This window comes from Coptis chinensis, chromosome 3, assembly GCF_015680905.1.
Source record: "Coptis chinensis isolate HL-2020 chromosome 3, ASM1568090v1, whole genome shotgun sequence".
Classification (NCBI taxonomy): Eukaryota; Viridiplantae; Streptophyta; class Magnoliopsida; order Ranunculales; family Ranunculaceae; genus Coptis; species Coptis chinensis.
Window position 1 is genome coordinate 102,589,719 of NC_141458.1, and position 16,456 is coordinate 102,606,174.

The 16,456-nt window shown below is 37.7% G+C and overlaps 1 protein-coding gene across 1 annotated transcript; it reads left to right on the forward strand.

The window, feature by feature from the left end:
- Positions 1-204: 204 nt before the first annotated feature.
- On the forward strand, positions 205-2,306 carry LOC147512311 (uncharacterized). The gene has a single exon (XM_086595296.1). The coding sequence runs from the start codon at positions 287-289 to the stop codon at positions 2,048-2,050; it is 1,764 nt and encodes a 587-aa protein (XP_086451422.1). The 5' UTR covers positions 205-286; the 3' UTR covers positions 2,051-2,306.
- The last annotated feature ends 14,150 nt before the right edge of the window (positions 2,307-16,456 follow it).

A 16,456-nucleotide genomic window follows, 5' to 3' on the forward strand; every position in this document is an offset into this window, starting at 1 on the left:
TGTAAGGAGTGAAATAAGTGTTTACAGACAAAAGGAAGTAACCAATTAACAAAGTGACTTAAAGGGAATTACATCAAAGGCGTGTTTTTCGTGTCTAAGATTGAATAAAGATAAGAGCCCAAATTATAATTAATCATTGACATCACTCTCTCCTATAACTTGTCCTAATTGTAATCACATCATATAAATACACAACATTTTATTAATTCATAGCAACTGGCAACAACCTTACAAAACAAAGGAGCCTTAAAAAGCTCATTTGTCCTCTAAAGCAACATCTCAAATCATGGAAGAAGATGGGCAAACAACACCCTTTTGGTTGCAAAGCAGCACCTACTTTAATCCTTCTAACCACCACCAGCGCCATCGAGGGAGCTCATCGTCTATATGTTTGAATTCTGGTGTGTTAATTGTAGTGCTGTCAATAGTTGCTGTGATCACAATCTTTTTTCTAGTCCCTTCATTCCTTTCATTCACTTCTCAAGTTTTTAGACCAAATTTGGTTAAGAAGAGTTGGGATAGTCTTAATCTTGTATTGGTATTGTTTGCTATTCTTTGTGGAATTCTTGGTAGGAAAAAAGATGATGTAGAAAGTAATGGTGATGAGGGCATTATTGCTTCAAACGTAGTAGATGAACAAGTGCATGAAGAACCTGATGAGCAACCAGTTCAACAACAATGGTTTGGTTATTCAGAACAGAGGATTCATGATTCCACTGATAATTCAAACTCAGATATAGTGGGAAGGTTGAAGAGGAGTAGCAGTTCATATCCAGATCTGAGACAAGAGTCTTCATGGGCATCTCCAGATGAGAACTGGAGATTCTTTGATGACAGCTATGTTTATAATCAAAGGTTAGGATCTAGTTCTGTTCCTCGGCAAAGACATAGACAAGGCGCAAAAGTTGTTGAAGATTCAAGTATTAAGACTATACGTGTTGATACTTATGTGAATCGAAAACAAGAATTGCCATCACCATCATCATCAGCATCAGCACCACCTCCATCTACTCCACCAATTCCTCCCCCACCACCTCCACCATTATCCGAGAAGAAGCCTAGAGCACAACGAACTTATCAGTCTGTTCCACAAAAACAGAACTCGGAAATCGAAGAAATGGAATTCAAAAAAGTCCAATCACCCCCACCACCACCTACACTGCCAGAAGAGCAAACCAGCAAATCCGAAAAGAAGGCCAGAAAGCGTGAAAGGAAGAAAAGTAGTGGAGCTAAGGAAATAGCAAGCACATTGGCTTCACTATACAATCAAAGAAAGAGGAAGCACAAGCAAAGAAGCAGGGAAAATTTTGATGACATACTTAACTACTCTCCACCTTATTCACATTCTGGACCACCACCTCCTCCTCCACCTCCACCGCCTCCTCCCGCTTCAGTCTTTCACCAACTATTCAGGAAAAATAGTAAAAGCAAGAGGATACATTCACTCTCAGTATCATCCTCAATTCAACAACCACCACCACCACCACCACCTCCTCCACCCCCTCCAATGTCTTTGTCCCACTCACCTAACCGTAAAAACAAGACGCAACCTACAATGCCACAACCAACACAGGAAGAATCTCCTCGTCCAAGAAAACCAACAACGCCAGTAGGTAGGCCTCCACTACCATTCAAACTAAACAGTTTTTACGACGAAAACTTAAATAATGGCAATCAGTCTCCATTGCTTCATATTCCACCACCTCCACCACCCCCTCCCTTTAAAATGCCGGGCATTAAATTTGTCGTTCGGGGTGATTATGTTAGACTTCAGAGTAGTCATAGTTCTAGAGGCAATTCACCGGATTTAGACTCAGTCGAGACACCTACATCGATCCATGAGTCGAACTCGAACACCAGCACCCCAACTGGGGAAGCAGGCGTATCAGTTTTTTGTCCAAGCCCAGATGTTAACACCAAAGCTGATACTTTCATTGCAAGATTTAGAGCTGGTTTGAGGATGGAGAAAGTGAATTCTATGAAGGAGAAAGAAGGAATTGCTACTTCAGGCCCAAGCCCAAGTCCAAGATCAAATCCAAGCCCAAGTTAGACGCCGAATTTGGTTTTTTCTTTATTTGAGTTCATTTATACTACAGGCACACAGATTTGATTCACATATGCACATATATACATAGAAATTTTGTCAAATTGGAGTCCAATTTCGTTTCTTTTTACATTTTTGTAAAAATTTAAGTTGGATATGAAGATATGTGGTTGTATGGATTGAAGGTACAAGACTTTGACGCTTTGAGCAGAAGTTTCATATTAATTACTTCTAATAGATAAAAAGCGAGATTTTAATGTAACTTTTGGTTGTTATTTGGTTGCTTTTTAATGGAATGACAGCAGAATAGATCTGTACGTGAGAGTATATAATAAGGGGCAATCAACATAATGATGGGGATGGTCTCTCTTTTGTCGGCAAGTAATAATGTAAGTTATTGCAAACTAGTTGGGAAGTTCAGGTCATATGAGGTGTCTTTAGTGATTTTATATCTGGTACTGTCAATATATGTTGTTTATCCTATTGAGGCGCAATGAGTAGCTTAGGATCATTCCATTCATCTAAATCTCAAGTGATTATAGATTTATAGTATTGTCTCATTGAAAGAATAATATAAGACTGGCATAAGGATATGAGTTTTGAAAGTTATTGCAAGTAAAATGCTGTGCTCAACATTGATGATTGTTTTTTTTATTTAGTTTCATCCGAGCCGCATTTGCTTTTAAATTTTACTAATATAGATCCCATTTTATCTTTTTGGTTAGGTCTTTTTACAATTAAATCTTTACTGTTCAAGAAAAAAAAAATGTAAACTAAATAAAAAAGAAACCCAGGAACAATTTTCTCATCATTTGGTGACTAATTTACCAACTTATTCTTGCAAGATGTTTACAGTAGTGACATACTTGCATCCATTTCCATTAATGATTTCAAGAGAATAATTGGTTAAGAAAGTCCGACATTAGTTGGACTAATGGTTCCATATGAAACTGAACCGACGCTCCGTATTACAGATGAAAGTTTAGAGGGTACACCCTGCTGGCTCGCTCAGTCGCTCGCAATCTACCAATCTTGTATCCTCTGTAAGGTAGACAGGTATATCAACTTATCAAGTGTAAACAAACTATATAGTAATACTGACCCGTAACCTTTCAAGAAGACAGCAACAACCTCTATTAAACAAAATATAGCTGACAGCCAGTTTTTATTGGAGACGGAAGTATGGATTGTGGAGAACTTCTTATAAACTGATTTTGTCCATTTTCCATGGTTAGGAAGGAAAAGAGGGGGGGGGGGGGTGTATAGAAACTAGGAATTTTCAAACATTATGAGGAAAACAATAGCGTGTAGAACAGTGACAGTTTTTTTTTTTTTTTTTTTTTTTTTTTTTTTTTTTTACAGAGCACAGTTGACCATTCAATATGCCAAATTGAATCCAATTCCAGCTCCTGTGGGCAAACATGAAGTTATAAGTTATAGGCTTATAACTTCTAATGGCTTCCTAAACTTGATTTTCATCAATAATAGCATCATAATTCATAGTTCATAGTTCAAACAGAATGTTACATCGTATGGTGATTTTGTTTCCTCATTCAAAGGGTACTTCAAAGACAAATGACAGGAAACACTGAATACTGTAAGTGTATCAGAGTTCAAAATTTAAGGATTAATGTTTCCTTATACCTTTTCTGACCGAAATAACGGGCGTGGAGTGATGCTCGGAATCAAAAAGTTGGGAACACTGCATACTGTACGATGGCTAGTTAAGAGTAAAATTGGTACAAAAAGTTAAATGCCAACTTGAGTGTGCAACTGCTAACAATCTTAACATAAAAGAGAATACTGTGTCTTTAAATTAAATTAAGGATTAACTAGTATTACACCCCCTGAAGATAAGCCAATTAGGATTTCACTCCTACTAGATGGCAAATTAGAGTTTTGCCTTCCAAGTACACAAAAAAAAAAAGGGTTGACTAGTAACCCCCACTAGATGAGCCAATTAGGATTTCCCGCCTAGATGAGCCAATTAGAGTCTCCTCCTAAGTACACACACAAAAAAAATCAACTTGGATTGACAGTATTTTTTTCGTGTGTATTTGGGAGAGACCCTAGTTGCCCATTTAGTAGGAGAAAATCCTAATTGGCTCATCGGGGTAACACTAACTAACCCAAAAAAAAAAAATCAAATTGGGTTGACCGTGTGTTTTTTTGTATTTAGTGGAGGGAGACCCCAATTTCCCATCTAGTGGGAGATCCTAATTAGCTCATCTAGTTGGGGAAAATACTAGTAAACCCTTAAATTAAAAGAACTTCAACACATCGTCCGATGTAAATAAGCTATCGTCAGATACATCCTCTGCTTTCCTGCTTGCTAATCTTCTGTCTTGTTAAGCAGAAATTCCACTAGGGATATCTCAGAAGATTTACATGTGAAGTTGTATATATCAACAAACTAGAGGGTGTTTTCCAAACAAGGAAATGACAACAATGAACTCCAGTAGCTTGATTCATCGAAATCATACTTCTGAAGAAATTCATCATCGAGCTGCAAATTAAGAATAATAATAAGATGCAGAATGCATTACCGACTAACATTATTCACCAAACGAAAATAAAATCATGGTTCTAATATTGTTGAACCTACAGAAAGGCATTCACATTCGTCCTTTTGGATGATCAGTGTCTGAAGATTAGGAGATGTTCTCAGCATTGTTGTTATGCCTGGGAGTTCCCACTTGGTCAGGTTGGTCTTCAGTTCAAGATAAGAGCAATCCCAAGATGAACAAGGATGAGCTTGGACCTCAAACATTGACAACACCTCCGAACATACAGCACAAAGAAGATTAAAATAATAAAGAACATGAACTAAATAGCTTTCGAAATGAAAACATATAACATCCTGCTATGTCCACTCAGAGTATGCATAGTTCATAGTTATAGCAATTGTGCTAACATTTTCTGAAAATGAGCCAATAGTATAATCTGCACAGCTTTTCTACTATAAAACTAGTCGTACAATGACATCCAAAAAATCAAGGGAATTCCGAATGCAGACTTTATAAATAGGCGACAAACTAGTCAATTTGGGGTGGTATTTATGTGCAAGAATCGCTTCTGTAGGTTGTCCTTGGTATTTACATTATTTACATTGTAGGGGATTAAAACTTCAAATATGGTTGATTTTTTGAAAGAATTGTCACCGAGGACTTGCTACAATTTTCTTTCTCAAGTCAAGCTAGGGAACGAAAATTTGTAACTCTAAGCCCACTTTGAAGTTTCAGTGTTATGTATGCTTTTGTGCACATAAAAATGTCAAAGATGTTTTAATAGATATTTCTAATAATTTTATTGATATAAAACATTAGGTATATATATACAAGAATACAGAAGATCTCCTAGATCCACATATCTAGGAGAAGATAATACTCTTACTAAGATTACAAAATACTTGCTAATCCTAACTAAGGTAACAAATATTCCAATACCCTCCCTCAAGTTGGTGCGTGGATTTCACACATGCCCAACTTGACAAGAGAGTCAATAATTCCAGCTTTAGTAAGGACATCTGCTAGTTTTTTTTTTTTTTGTAACTGCTATTTATTATTGCGGAATAAACCGTTCTGTACAAGAAGCAGTAATATCAAACAACAGAAGATTACATACAAAGTTTGGCGGTTTCAACCACCAAAAGAAAAAAAACTATCTTCCAGCAATTCCAATAAACCAGGTTGGAACATTCACTTTCATACCCATTGGGTTCGATAACCACGCATCATCCTCGGCACGATCAGATGCGAAATTGGCGAATGCATCAGCCACGAAGTTAGTTTCCCTGTAATTCCAAATCAGTTCCGTACATGCCATTGAACTGAAAAAATGTAAGCAGTCTTGAATAACATGAAGCACCTCCCAAGGTGTATCCATTGATGAATGTCTAATGCATTGTTGAATGAACTTTGAGTCCGTTTCCACTAGAACACGAACCCCATTTAGATGCAGAAAAGATAAAATCCTCAAGCCAAAGAATAGCGCTCTCGCTTCAGCCATAATAGTGGACGCATGTAATATCGGTACTGCTAAACCGAAGATAAATCTTCCATCCCAATCTCTGAGAACACAACCTGCTCCTGCAGCACCTGGATTTCCTCTAGACGAACCATCAATGTTTAATTTAAACACACCCACAGGTGGTGGTATCCATCTAATGGACACCCACCTCCTACACTTTTCCATTGACGAAGATGCAGAAACTATCTCTCCGTTGTCCTCGCGCCACATATTCTCCACTAGCTTTTTGGCCTTCATCATATAATAGATAGGTGATGCCTTGGCATCCTCAAATCTAGCTTTATTTCGAGCTATCCATATATTCCAGATAACAGCAGCAGTAATTGATAAAGACCAATCCACATCCTCGTGTTGTAACACCACTGCCATCATGCTCCTCACCCAATCAGCAAAGGTGTTATCCATATGTAGTGGGAAAAACCCAACACCAAACCACACAGCCCGAGCGAACGTACATCCAATAAAAATGTGCTCCTTCGTATCATTACCATACTCACAAAGAGAACAGGCCGAGTTTACATAAATACCTTTCGTTGTGAGAAAATCAGCAGTTGGCACCACCTCCTGAATACATTGCCATAAGAAAAATCTGATTTTGTAAGGAATGTTGACCCTCCAGATTTTCTTAAATATAGGATCAGTTTGTACATTGTCATTTTGTAACCAATGGTGCACTTGAAGATACGCCGATTTAACCGAGTAACGACCAGATTTATCAGGAGTCCATATTCTATAGTCTGGATGAGCATGAATAGATAAAGGTATAGAAAGAATCCGAGCCGCATATTCCGGAGACCAATAGCTTCGAATTTCCTCCACCCTCCACGTTCGAGTAGACGGATCAATGAAATCACTGACACGATTTAGGATGCAATTACTCGGCTGCAATTGCAAAGGGGAAGTTGTGTCAGGCACCCAAGAGTCAAGCCACGCACGAATCGCAAGACCATCGCCCACATGCCAGCGGATACCCATTGCGAGAAGAGGTTTCATCTTCAAAATAGTTTTCCAAATCTTAGATCTTTACCTCGGACATCTTGCTCTCGAAAATCAGTCCTTGGGAAGTATTTACCTTTCATGCATTTAAGCCACATAGGCGTGGGTGATATAAGCTCCCAAGCTTTTTGCCAAGTAGAGAGATATTCTGAATTTCTAAATCTTTAATCCCAAGCCCACCAGCCTCTTTTGGTTTACAAGCAAGTTCCCATGAGAAATAATGAAGCTTGTTTTGACCTTTCTCATGATTCCACAGAAAAGCTTTCCTGTACCGGTCAAGCTCTTCAATGATATACACCGGCAATCGGATACATGACATAAAGTAGACTGGAAGCGCAGTTAATACGGAATTAACCAACGTGAGTCTACCTCCTCGAGAAATAATCGAGGATTTCCAGCCCGCAAGTCGATCTTGGAACCTTTTAATCAAAGGTTTGAAATGCTCCCGTTTCGCTCTTCCAATAACAGCAGGAACACCTAAATAGGTGGGAAACGTTGTTGTAGTTTGAACATGATGAATCGCCCGAAGAGAAGTCACCAGTTCCGTCTGCAATAGATTGTTATGAATCATTTGGGATTTATCTCATAATGCTCGACCGAAACTCGTTCATACTTGTTCGAATTCTCAGTAACTTCGGAAGCAATCGCCACGTCGGCTTTTAAGAAAACCAATAAATCATCCGCATACATAAGATCGCGATAGAAATTTTGGAGCAGATCTAGCCACTCTAATCCCTTGAATCTTCCCATTAACCTGTGCATATTGAAACTGCCGTGAAAGAGCCTCCGCACACAAAATGAAGATATATGGTGAGATAGGGTCCCCCATTTAATACCCCTAGACGGTCGGAAGAAACCATAAGGAGATCCATTAAGAAGAATGGAAAAGGATGGTGAGGAAATGCAAAACAAGATTCGATCCACCCATGTTTGTTGAAAGCCAAATCTAATCAAGACATTTTCTATAAACTTCCATTCGAGGCACAATCAGATGCTTTCTTCATATCGAACTTTAAAGCATAGAATCTCTTTTTACAATTCCTTTTGCCTTCAATGAAGTGGAAAGCTTCGTGTGCCATCAACACATTATCTTGGATAGACCTACCCGGTAAGAACGCACTCTGATAAGGACTGATGATAGATTGGAGAATAGGCCTCATTCTGTTCACCATAATCTTTGTAATTATCCGATAGATCACATTAGTGAGACTAATAGGCCTGAAATGCTCAGCAGCAGAAGGATTAGCAGTTTTCGGAATTAAAACAATATTCGTATGATTAATTTCCCTAGCAAATGAACCATGTTTAAAAAACTGGGTGACAACACTTACAACCTTTGGACCAACAAGGACATCTGCTAGTTGGTCTTCAAACTTTACAAATAGAAAAGTAATAATTCCAGCTTCAAGTTTCTCTTTGATAAAATGTCTATCAATCTCTACATGTTTCGTCCGATCATGTTGAACAGCTATAAAGATAGCTCATAATCATGAACTATCTTTATAGCTGACGTATTGTCACAATACAGATTCATTTCCACTTTTGGTTTAACACCCAAGTCCGTCAACAAGTTTCTCAACCACAACAACTCACATACCCCATATGTCATACCTCTATATTCAGCTTCAGCACTTGATCTTGATACTACTAGCTGTTTTTTACTCCTCCAAGTCACAAGGTTTCCACCTACAAAAGTGAAGTATCCTGAGGTAGACCTTCTGTTGTCGGCTGAACCTGCCCAATCTGTATTAGTGTAGCCTTCTACTTTTAGGTGATCATGTTTCGAGAACAATAAGCCTTTACCCGAAGCAGATTTCAAATATCTCAATATGCGCTCTACAACATCTATATGAGGTTTACGTGGGTCATGCATGAATTGACTCACGACACTAACTGCATATGCAATATCTGGCCTGGTATGTAATAAATAGATCAATTTCCCTACAAGCTTCTGATATCTACCCTTATCGGTAGGAGTTTCATTCAAACACAGAAACAACTTGTGGTTCTGCTCAATGGGAGTATCAACTGGCTTACATCCGAGCATTCCAGTCTTAGATAATAAATCAAGAATATACTTTTGCTGGGATAAGAAAATACCATTTTTTGATCGGGCTACCTCAATCCCAAGGAAATATTTAAGGTCTCCAAGCTGTTTCATTTCAAACTCAGAAGCCAGATACTGTTGTAAACTAGAAATCTCCTCATGATCATCACCGATCACCACCATATCATCAACATAGATAATCAAAGCAGTAATTTTACCTCTTCTGTGTTTTAAAAACAAAGTGTGATCCGAGTTGCTCTGTTTGTAGCCGAACTTCTTCATAGACTTGGTGAACCTGCCGAACCAAGCACTTGGAGACTGTTTTAACTTTTAACCCATACAATGCCTTCTTTAGTTTACAGACTATTGTTGTATCTGAGTATTCTGGTATACCTGGGGGAGGATCCATATATACTTCTTCAGTAAGATCTCCATGCAAGAAAGCATTTTTAACATCAAACTGAAGAAGAGACCAATCTTTATTAGCTGCTAATGACAAAAGTACTCTCACAGTATTGAGTTTAGCAACCGGTGCAAAAGTTTCTCTATAATCAACACCATAAGATTGTGTATACCCTTTCGCAACCAGCCGAGCTTTGTATCTCTCAATAGCCCCATCTGCTTTGAGTTTGACTGTAAATACCCATCTGCACCCCACCGTCTTCTTTCCCTTTAGTAAGATTACAAGTTCCCAAGTGGCATTCTTTTTCAATGCTGCCATTTCTTCTGCTATAGTTTTGGTCCATCTAGAATCTGCTAAAGCTTCCTGCATTTTACTAGGAATAGAGACAGATGATAACTGGAATACATAAGATGCATATGACTTGGACAACTTGTAAGATGACACATGGTTGCTTATGGGATATTTCACTTTAGCTTTAAGATCAGGTTCATATTGAATTGGTAGTTGACCACGGTTAGATCGAGGTGGAAGATGATATTGAACTAGTTCAGAATTAAGACTAGGTAAATTAACATCATGAATATTAGAATCACCAACATTATGAGTATTGGAATCAACAATAATAGAGTCGGGCGATACCTCTAATTTTTTTTTAGTTTTCCAAAATAAGGAATAACATAACCTCCATTTTGGTGGACAAAAATTCCCTCACAATATAGCTGATAACCCTTCAATGTATCTTGGCTAACCGAGTAAGTTTGTTTTGCAGTATCCCAAATTTCCTTGGCCGTAGATAAGTGAAGGAAAATTGACCTGATGTCCTTGGTCATTGCATCAAGAAGCCAAGACTTGACCAGACAGTTCTCGTCCTCCCAAGCTTCGTATTCCTCAGAATTTATGTTTGTTGGAGCAGCCTTAGTACCAGAGATAAAGCCCCAACGTTTTCTGCCCCTGATCTTGTTCTGCGCATTCAATGACCACTCGATGTAATTAGTACTATCAAGTTGTTCTGGAGTAATTAGTGAGGACATTTCTTTCATATAAATATTAGACATGACTGCGGAATCATTATTGGAATGCACAACAACGAAATCATAATTGGTAGTTAAGTCTGTCATTATGATATAGAACACAAATAATGAACTAGATAAAAAAAGACAAGAACGATAAGTAGGAGAGGTAAATAGTATGATATGACCAGAAAAAGAAACCAAACACCAAAAAAAAAGGCTTCGATTCCTATAGTAATGGGGTAGTGGAAAGGAAATCGGAGTTGACTCTTGATACCATGTCAAAGATGTTTTAATGGATATTTCTAATAATTTTGTTGATATAAAACAGTAGGTATATATACAAGAATACATATGATCTCCTAGATCCACATATCTAGGAGAAGATAATACTCTTACTAAGATTACAAGATACTTGCTAATCTTAACTAAGGTAACAAATATTCTAACAAAAAGTTCATCAAGATTTGAAGTCTATCATATTTTGAAGTAAACAAGGAAACATCCTATACCAAATTAATAGACAATGGTTAGAAATGCGAGCTCATATACAATTGGGGCAACAATATAATACTTTGAAGTATATGTGAGGGAGTAATATTCACATCCAATTAATATCACATACGTGTCCTAGCATATACAGAACTACCAACCGACCTCATTCCTCGTCCTCAGAGCTCGCTTCATAGTGACTCGACTCAGGCAAGCAACCTATTCAGCTCGCGCCTAGAACTATGCCACCACCAACCGATCTCACGTACTTGTCCTACTAGCTCGCTTCGAAGTGACTCGAGTCGAGTAAGCGATCTCACCCATTAGCGACCTCCATAGTGCTCAATCCTCTCGTCCACAATGGCTCGTAACGTAAGTCTTTAATATAGTCATCAAGGCTGAGGCTTCAGGCACACTTCACAATAAATGTCTTTAACTCGCCATCATGGCTCACAAGTGACCTGAAGACCTGGATCTGACCTGACACAAGAAAGCAAGAGGCATGGGTACCTTGCCTATATAAAGAGAATGAGGAACTACGTCTGACCTGATTCAAGTCTCCCCCAGTAGAGAGAACTTAATACGTAGGCAGTTCGTTCACACGAACTCGGTCAAACCCGATCAATCAATCCTTCTCCCCCAAATTGCCTATGTCAGTAAGGTTAACGAAACATAACCTTCACAATATACGAATCACATTGCAATCCCACGTCTAAATCCTCAATTGCTAACTTGAGATAGAGAAAGTTTCAGCTGGCCATACCTGGAGGCAATGCGTGGATAAGGTTGCTCCATTAACATGATGAATGCTCTCAAAAAGCCTCCTCAAAATTTCCACATGGGAATCATCTAGTGTTTTAAATTTCAGGCTGATTTCAACATTGTCAAGAGATAATACATTCATCAAATCGTACTCTGCTATGTCTCCTTCGATAATCATTGTTTTAATCATATATAGCTGCATTAGGAGCTTTCGCAATTCTAACTCCTAATAAAATAGGACTTCTGCATCAGAAGAAGCTCTTCGGAAATGAGCTATTGTGAGATATATCCTCTGCTTTCCTGCAATAAATCTTCATTTTCCGCAAGCATTGTGTCTTCTTAAGCAGAAATTCTATAAGGGATTGTTTCAGAAGATCCACCATTGAAGTTGTATACTTCAACAAACTGGAGGGTCTTTTTCAAACAAAAGAATGACAACAATGAACTCCAGTAGTTTGATTCATCGAAATCATACGTTGTAAGAAATTCATCATCGACCTGCAAATCAAAGAAGAATCATAAGATGCAGGAACGTATTATTGACTAACATTATTCACCAAACGAAAATAAAATCATGGTTCTAATATTGTTGAACCTGCAGAAAGGCATTCGCATTTGTCCTTTTGGATGATCAGTGTCTGAAGATTAGGAGATGTTCTCAGCACTGTTGTTATGCCTGGGAGTTCCCACTTGGTCAGGTTGGTGACTTTCTGAACGAAAACAAATAACATCCTGCTATGTTCAGCCAGAGAATGCATGGTTCATATTTATATCTTGTAAATTATAGCAATTGCGCTATAAAAATTAACATTTTCACAATATGGATCAATAGTATTAGCTGCACAGCTTTTCTGCTATAGAAATTGTCATAGACCAACACACAAGGGATTTCGACTAGCACTGTAAACAGAGGCGACAAAGTACTCATCTAATGATGGCATTTATGTGCAAGCATCGCATGTGTATCTTTTCCTTGTTTTTACATTGTAATGGATCAAAAGCGTGCTCCAGATAAAATGTTCTGAATCAGATCGTCGCTCAATTGAATGTAATACAACATTAATGTCTTCAAAGAGCTCCATTGGATTTGTCCGGTTGGATTGATGGTGCACTCGGCCAAACCTAACGTCCTTGGAGAATCATTACAGAAAATATGGCACGGCAATTTGTAAGAACCTCTATTGATGGAGCTGATGTCTAAGTATTGATAAAAGTAGATATAGAGATCCTCAACTCCCCTTCTAACTGTGAAACGAACCATGTATCAACGTGAGAAGCAACCACCCTTTCTTCTTTTTCAGTCATTTTATCGCTCAGTACAATCTGAACACCAAATTTTGTTAATAAACTTGTCCAGTTCTTCTTTGCTTTATGTAGAACCAGAGGATTCAATTCAATTAAGGGGTTGTGTTGTGAATAATTAACTGCGGAAACAACGTTACCCACACCAAACGGATCAATCCTACACAAAGATTGATCTTTCTCAATAGACAAGACTTCAACACCCTCCAAGCAATATCCCAACACTTCTCAATATCAAATAACAAGCATATGAAATAAGACAATCAATGTAAAAGAAGAACAAACCACAAGACGAGATATATCGTGGTTCGGCAATTTGCCTACTTCCACACTGCGAGTTCCAAGCTTTACTAGATGTCCGGAGTAACTGATTACAAGTCTCTCTCAATTCACTCACAAAGAATGAACACTCAACTCACAAAGAATTGTTCTCTTGTAATCACTCTCTTTCTTGGTTTTGGAAAAGTTAGGTTTTCCAAAACTGATTTTGTTTTTATACCAAAAACCAAAAATCGGATTCTTGTGGTGAGGCCAAAAAGACTGAAAGACTCTCTGGCCTGGTATCTACTTAAAAACCATGGCCTTGTTTAAAGCCATGAGTGTGGCGCGAATGTAGGGATGGGTATTCCTTGAATGTGGCGAGAATGACCCGGGGCATTCATTGAATGTTGTTTGAATGGTCTCAATGCTTGAATGATAATAGGTATTCCTTGAATGCTAAAAGAATGACCTAAAAACATGTATTCATTGAATATGCCATGAATGACACGAGTTTTATATAAAAGATTTGGACAATTTTAATATGTTCAAATGTATGAAAGCCCAAAGATGGCTATGATATTGTGGTTTTACCTCGTTCCTAAAGCACAAAATGTTCATGAATTTTCAAGGGGAAACGTGTGGAGTGCAAATCTCTTTAACATTCTTGTAGGTTAAAGGGTGGGTGTATAAGAAAATTTGGATGTTTTCCATTAAATTAATAAGAGAAATTGATTTGATTATGAAATTAAAGGGTGTTTTGTTTTACATTTGAATACCTATAGGATATCTACATATGTTATATAAAATTTCTAACTTTCGTTTGCGATTCTTTGTAGGACTTACTAATATTTTTGTTTTTATGTGACGTAATGGGATATCGGTAAGTTTTAAATCAATTTGACCACTTTAGTTATATATTAAAAAAGTTATTAAATGAGTTAATAGAATGGAAGTCTTTCTAAGAAATTATTTGAAATTGAAACTTTGTTTATGTTTATAATTAAGATATGGGTACATATAAAGTGTTTTTTGGATTTTAAAGTTTTATTTGATTTATGTTGTTAGTCTAATTTTATACCAAATAATTCTATTTTGAACCCATTTTTGCTTTGTTTTGGTAAAAGGTGTGTTCTTGGGAACATAGGTGGAATTTGGAACCCTTGTTTTGGATTTTGCATATCTTCTCTTTCTTTTTTTAGGTCCAAAATAATGATGTAATAAATGGGTTTACTTTCATGTATGACATGAGAACATGGTAGTGATGAATTTTACCCAAAGATATTGGTACCACTATCAAATCTTTTAGAATTCCCTTCGCCTTCAACTCACCCAAGCCTCCGTCGGTTTCAAAGAAATCTCCTACTCTCTATTTTTCTCGGCTTTGTCTCTATTTTTTTTCTCTAATCGCTCTTTTTGAAAAGTTAGGGAAGAGAAGATGAAGGGCATATTTGACATATGTTGCGACAAGAAAAGAATTTCAGCATTCAAGCGTGGGTTTTTACAGCTGAACGCTGAAGACGAAGTTCTACCAATGACGCTGAAGACAATTAGAAAAACAAACAACTCTCAACATCATTGAATGCTTTTCAAAACTTATGTTTCAAATACCACGAATCTTGAAAACCCAAAAAACAAACAACCCCTAAGTGTATATTTTCTTGATTGTATTCTAAAGAGGTTACAATTGTTTATATAGAGGTTGCTACAAATAGAAACAAAACAGTTGATGGCTTGAGAAACACGGGCCAGGATGCATCCCCGCTTTTATCTTGGAGAAGCGCAGGGTGCACCCAAGCTCTTGGACTTCGGTCATGCCCGAAAGCGCGGCTCCATCATGCTAATATCTGAGCGCGGCCTGCTCTATATATATAAAAAGCAATATACAACTTTCTACACTCCCCCTCAAGGTGGTGCATAAATGTCAATTATGCCCAACTTGTCAACTGAGCTGCCAAACACCTTGTGAGATACACCTTTAGTAAGAACATCAGCTAATTGCTCCTCTGAGATTACGAATAGAAAACGAATAACCTTCCTGTCAAGATTTTCTTTAATAAAATGACGATCAACCTCCACATGCTTTGTTCGATCATGCTAAACTGGGTTATATGCAATTTGAATGGCGGCTTGATTATCACAATGTAAATCTATAGGCTTTTGAAGCTTGAAGCCCAATTCCATCAAGACAGTACGGATCCACAACAATTCACATACTCCCTGTGCCAGACCTCGAAATTCAGCTTCTATACTTGATATGGCAACAACTTTCTGCTTCTTACTACGCCATGTTACAAGATTTCCACCGACAAAAGTGAAATATCCTGATGTAGAATGTCTATCAGTTTTATCACTAGCCCAATCTGCATCTGTGTATCCGACAATATCCAATACATTAGACTTTCCAAATAGTAAACCTCTGCCAGGTGCCTTCTTCAAATACTTCAAGATACGAGAGACTGCATCCATATGTTCTTCACTAGGACAATTAATGCATAAACTGACTAACCACACTCACAGCATAAGCAATATCAGGTCTAGTATGAAAGAGATACATTAACCTTCCTACAAGATCGATACCTTCTTTTATCGGTTGGAACTTGATCGATGAATGGCAAGTCCATGATTCATCTCAATGGGTGTCTCCATTGGTTTGCAATCCAACATTCCCCGTTTCACAAAGCAAATCTAGGACATACTTCCTCCTGCGGAGAGTGAAATCCCCTTTTTAGACCTTGCAACTTCAATACCCGAAAAATAATTCATTTGTCCTAGATCATTAATTTCAAATTCTTTTTGACAAATACTTCGTAATTCATTTATTTCCTTCGGATCATCCCCCTGTAATTCATCATGTCATCAACATACACAATTAGAGCTGTAATCTTACCATCCTTGTGTTTGATAAACAAGGTATAGTCAATTGCTCTGTTTGTACCCAAAAACTTTCATTGACTGTAAGTCTTCCAAACCAAGTTCTTGGAGACTGTTTTTAGGCCATACAAAGCCTTCTTCGGTTTACACACCTTCTCAACATCTTTGGGATGGTTCTTCACACCGAGGCATATCCATGTATATTTCTTCTTCCAAATTCCTATTTAGGAATACATTCT

Coding starts and splice junctions, on each gene's coding strand:
- LOC147512311 (XM_086595296.1), top strand. CDS start 287: ATGGAAGAAGATGGGCAAACAACACCCTTTTGGTTGCAAAGCAGCACC.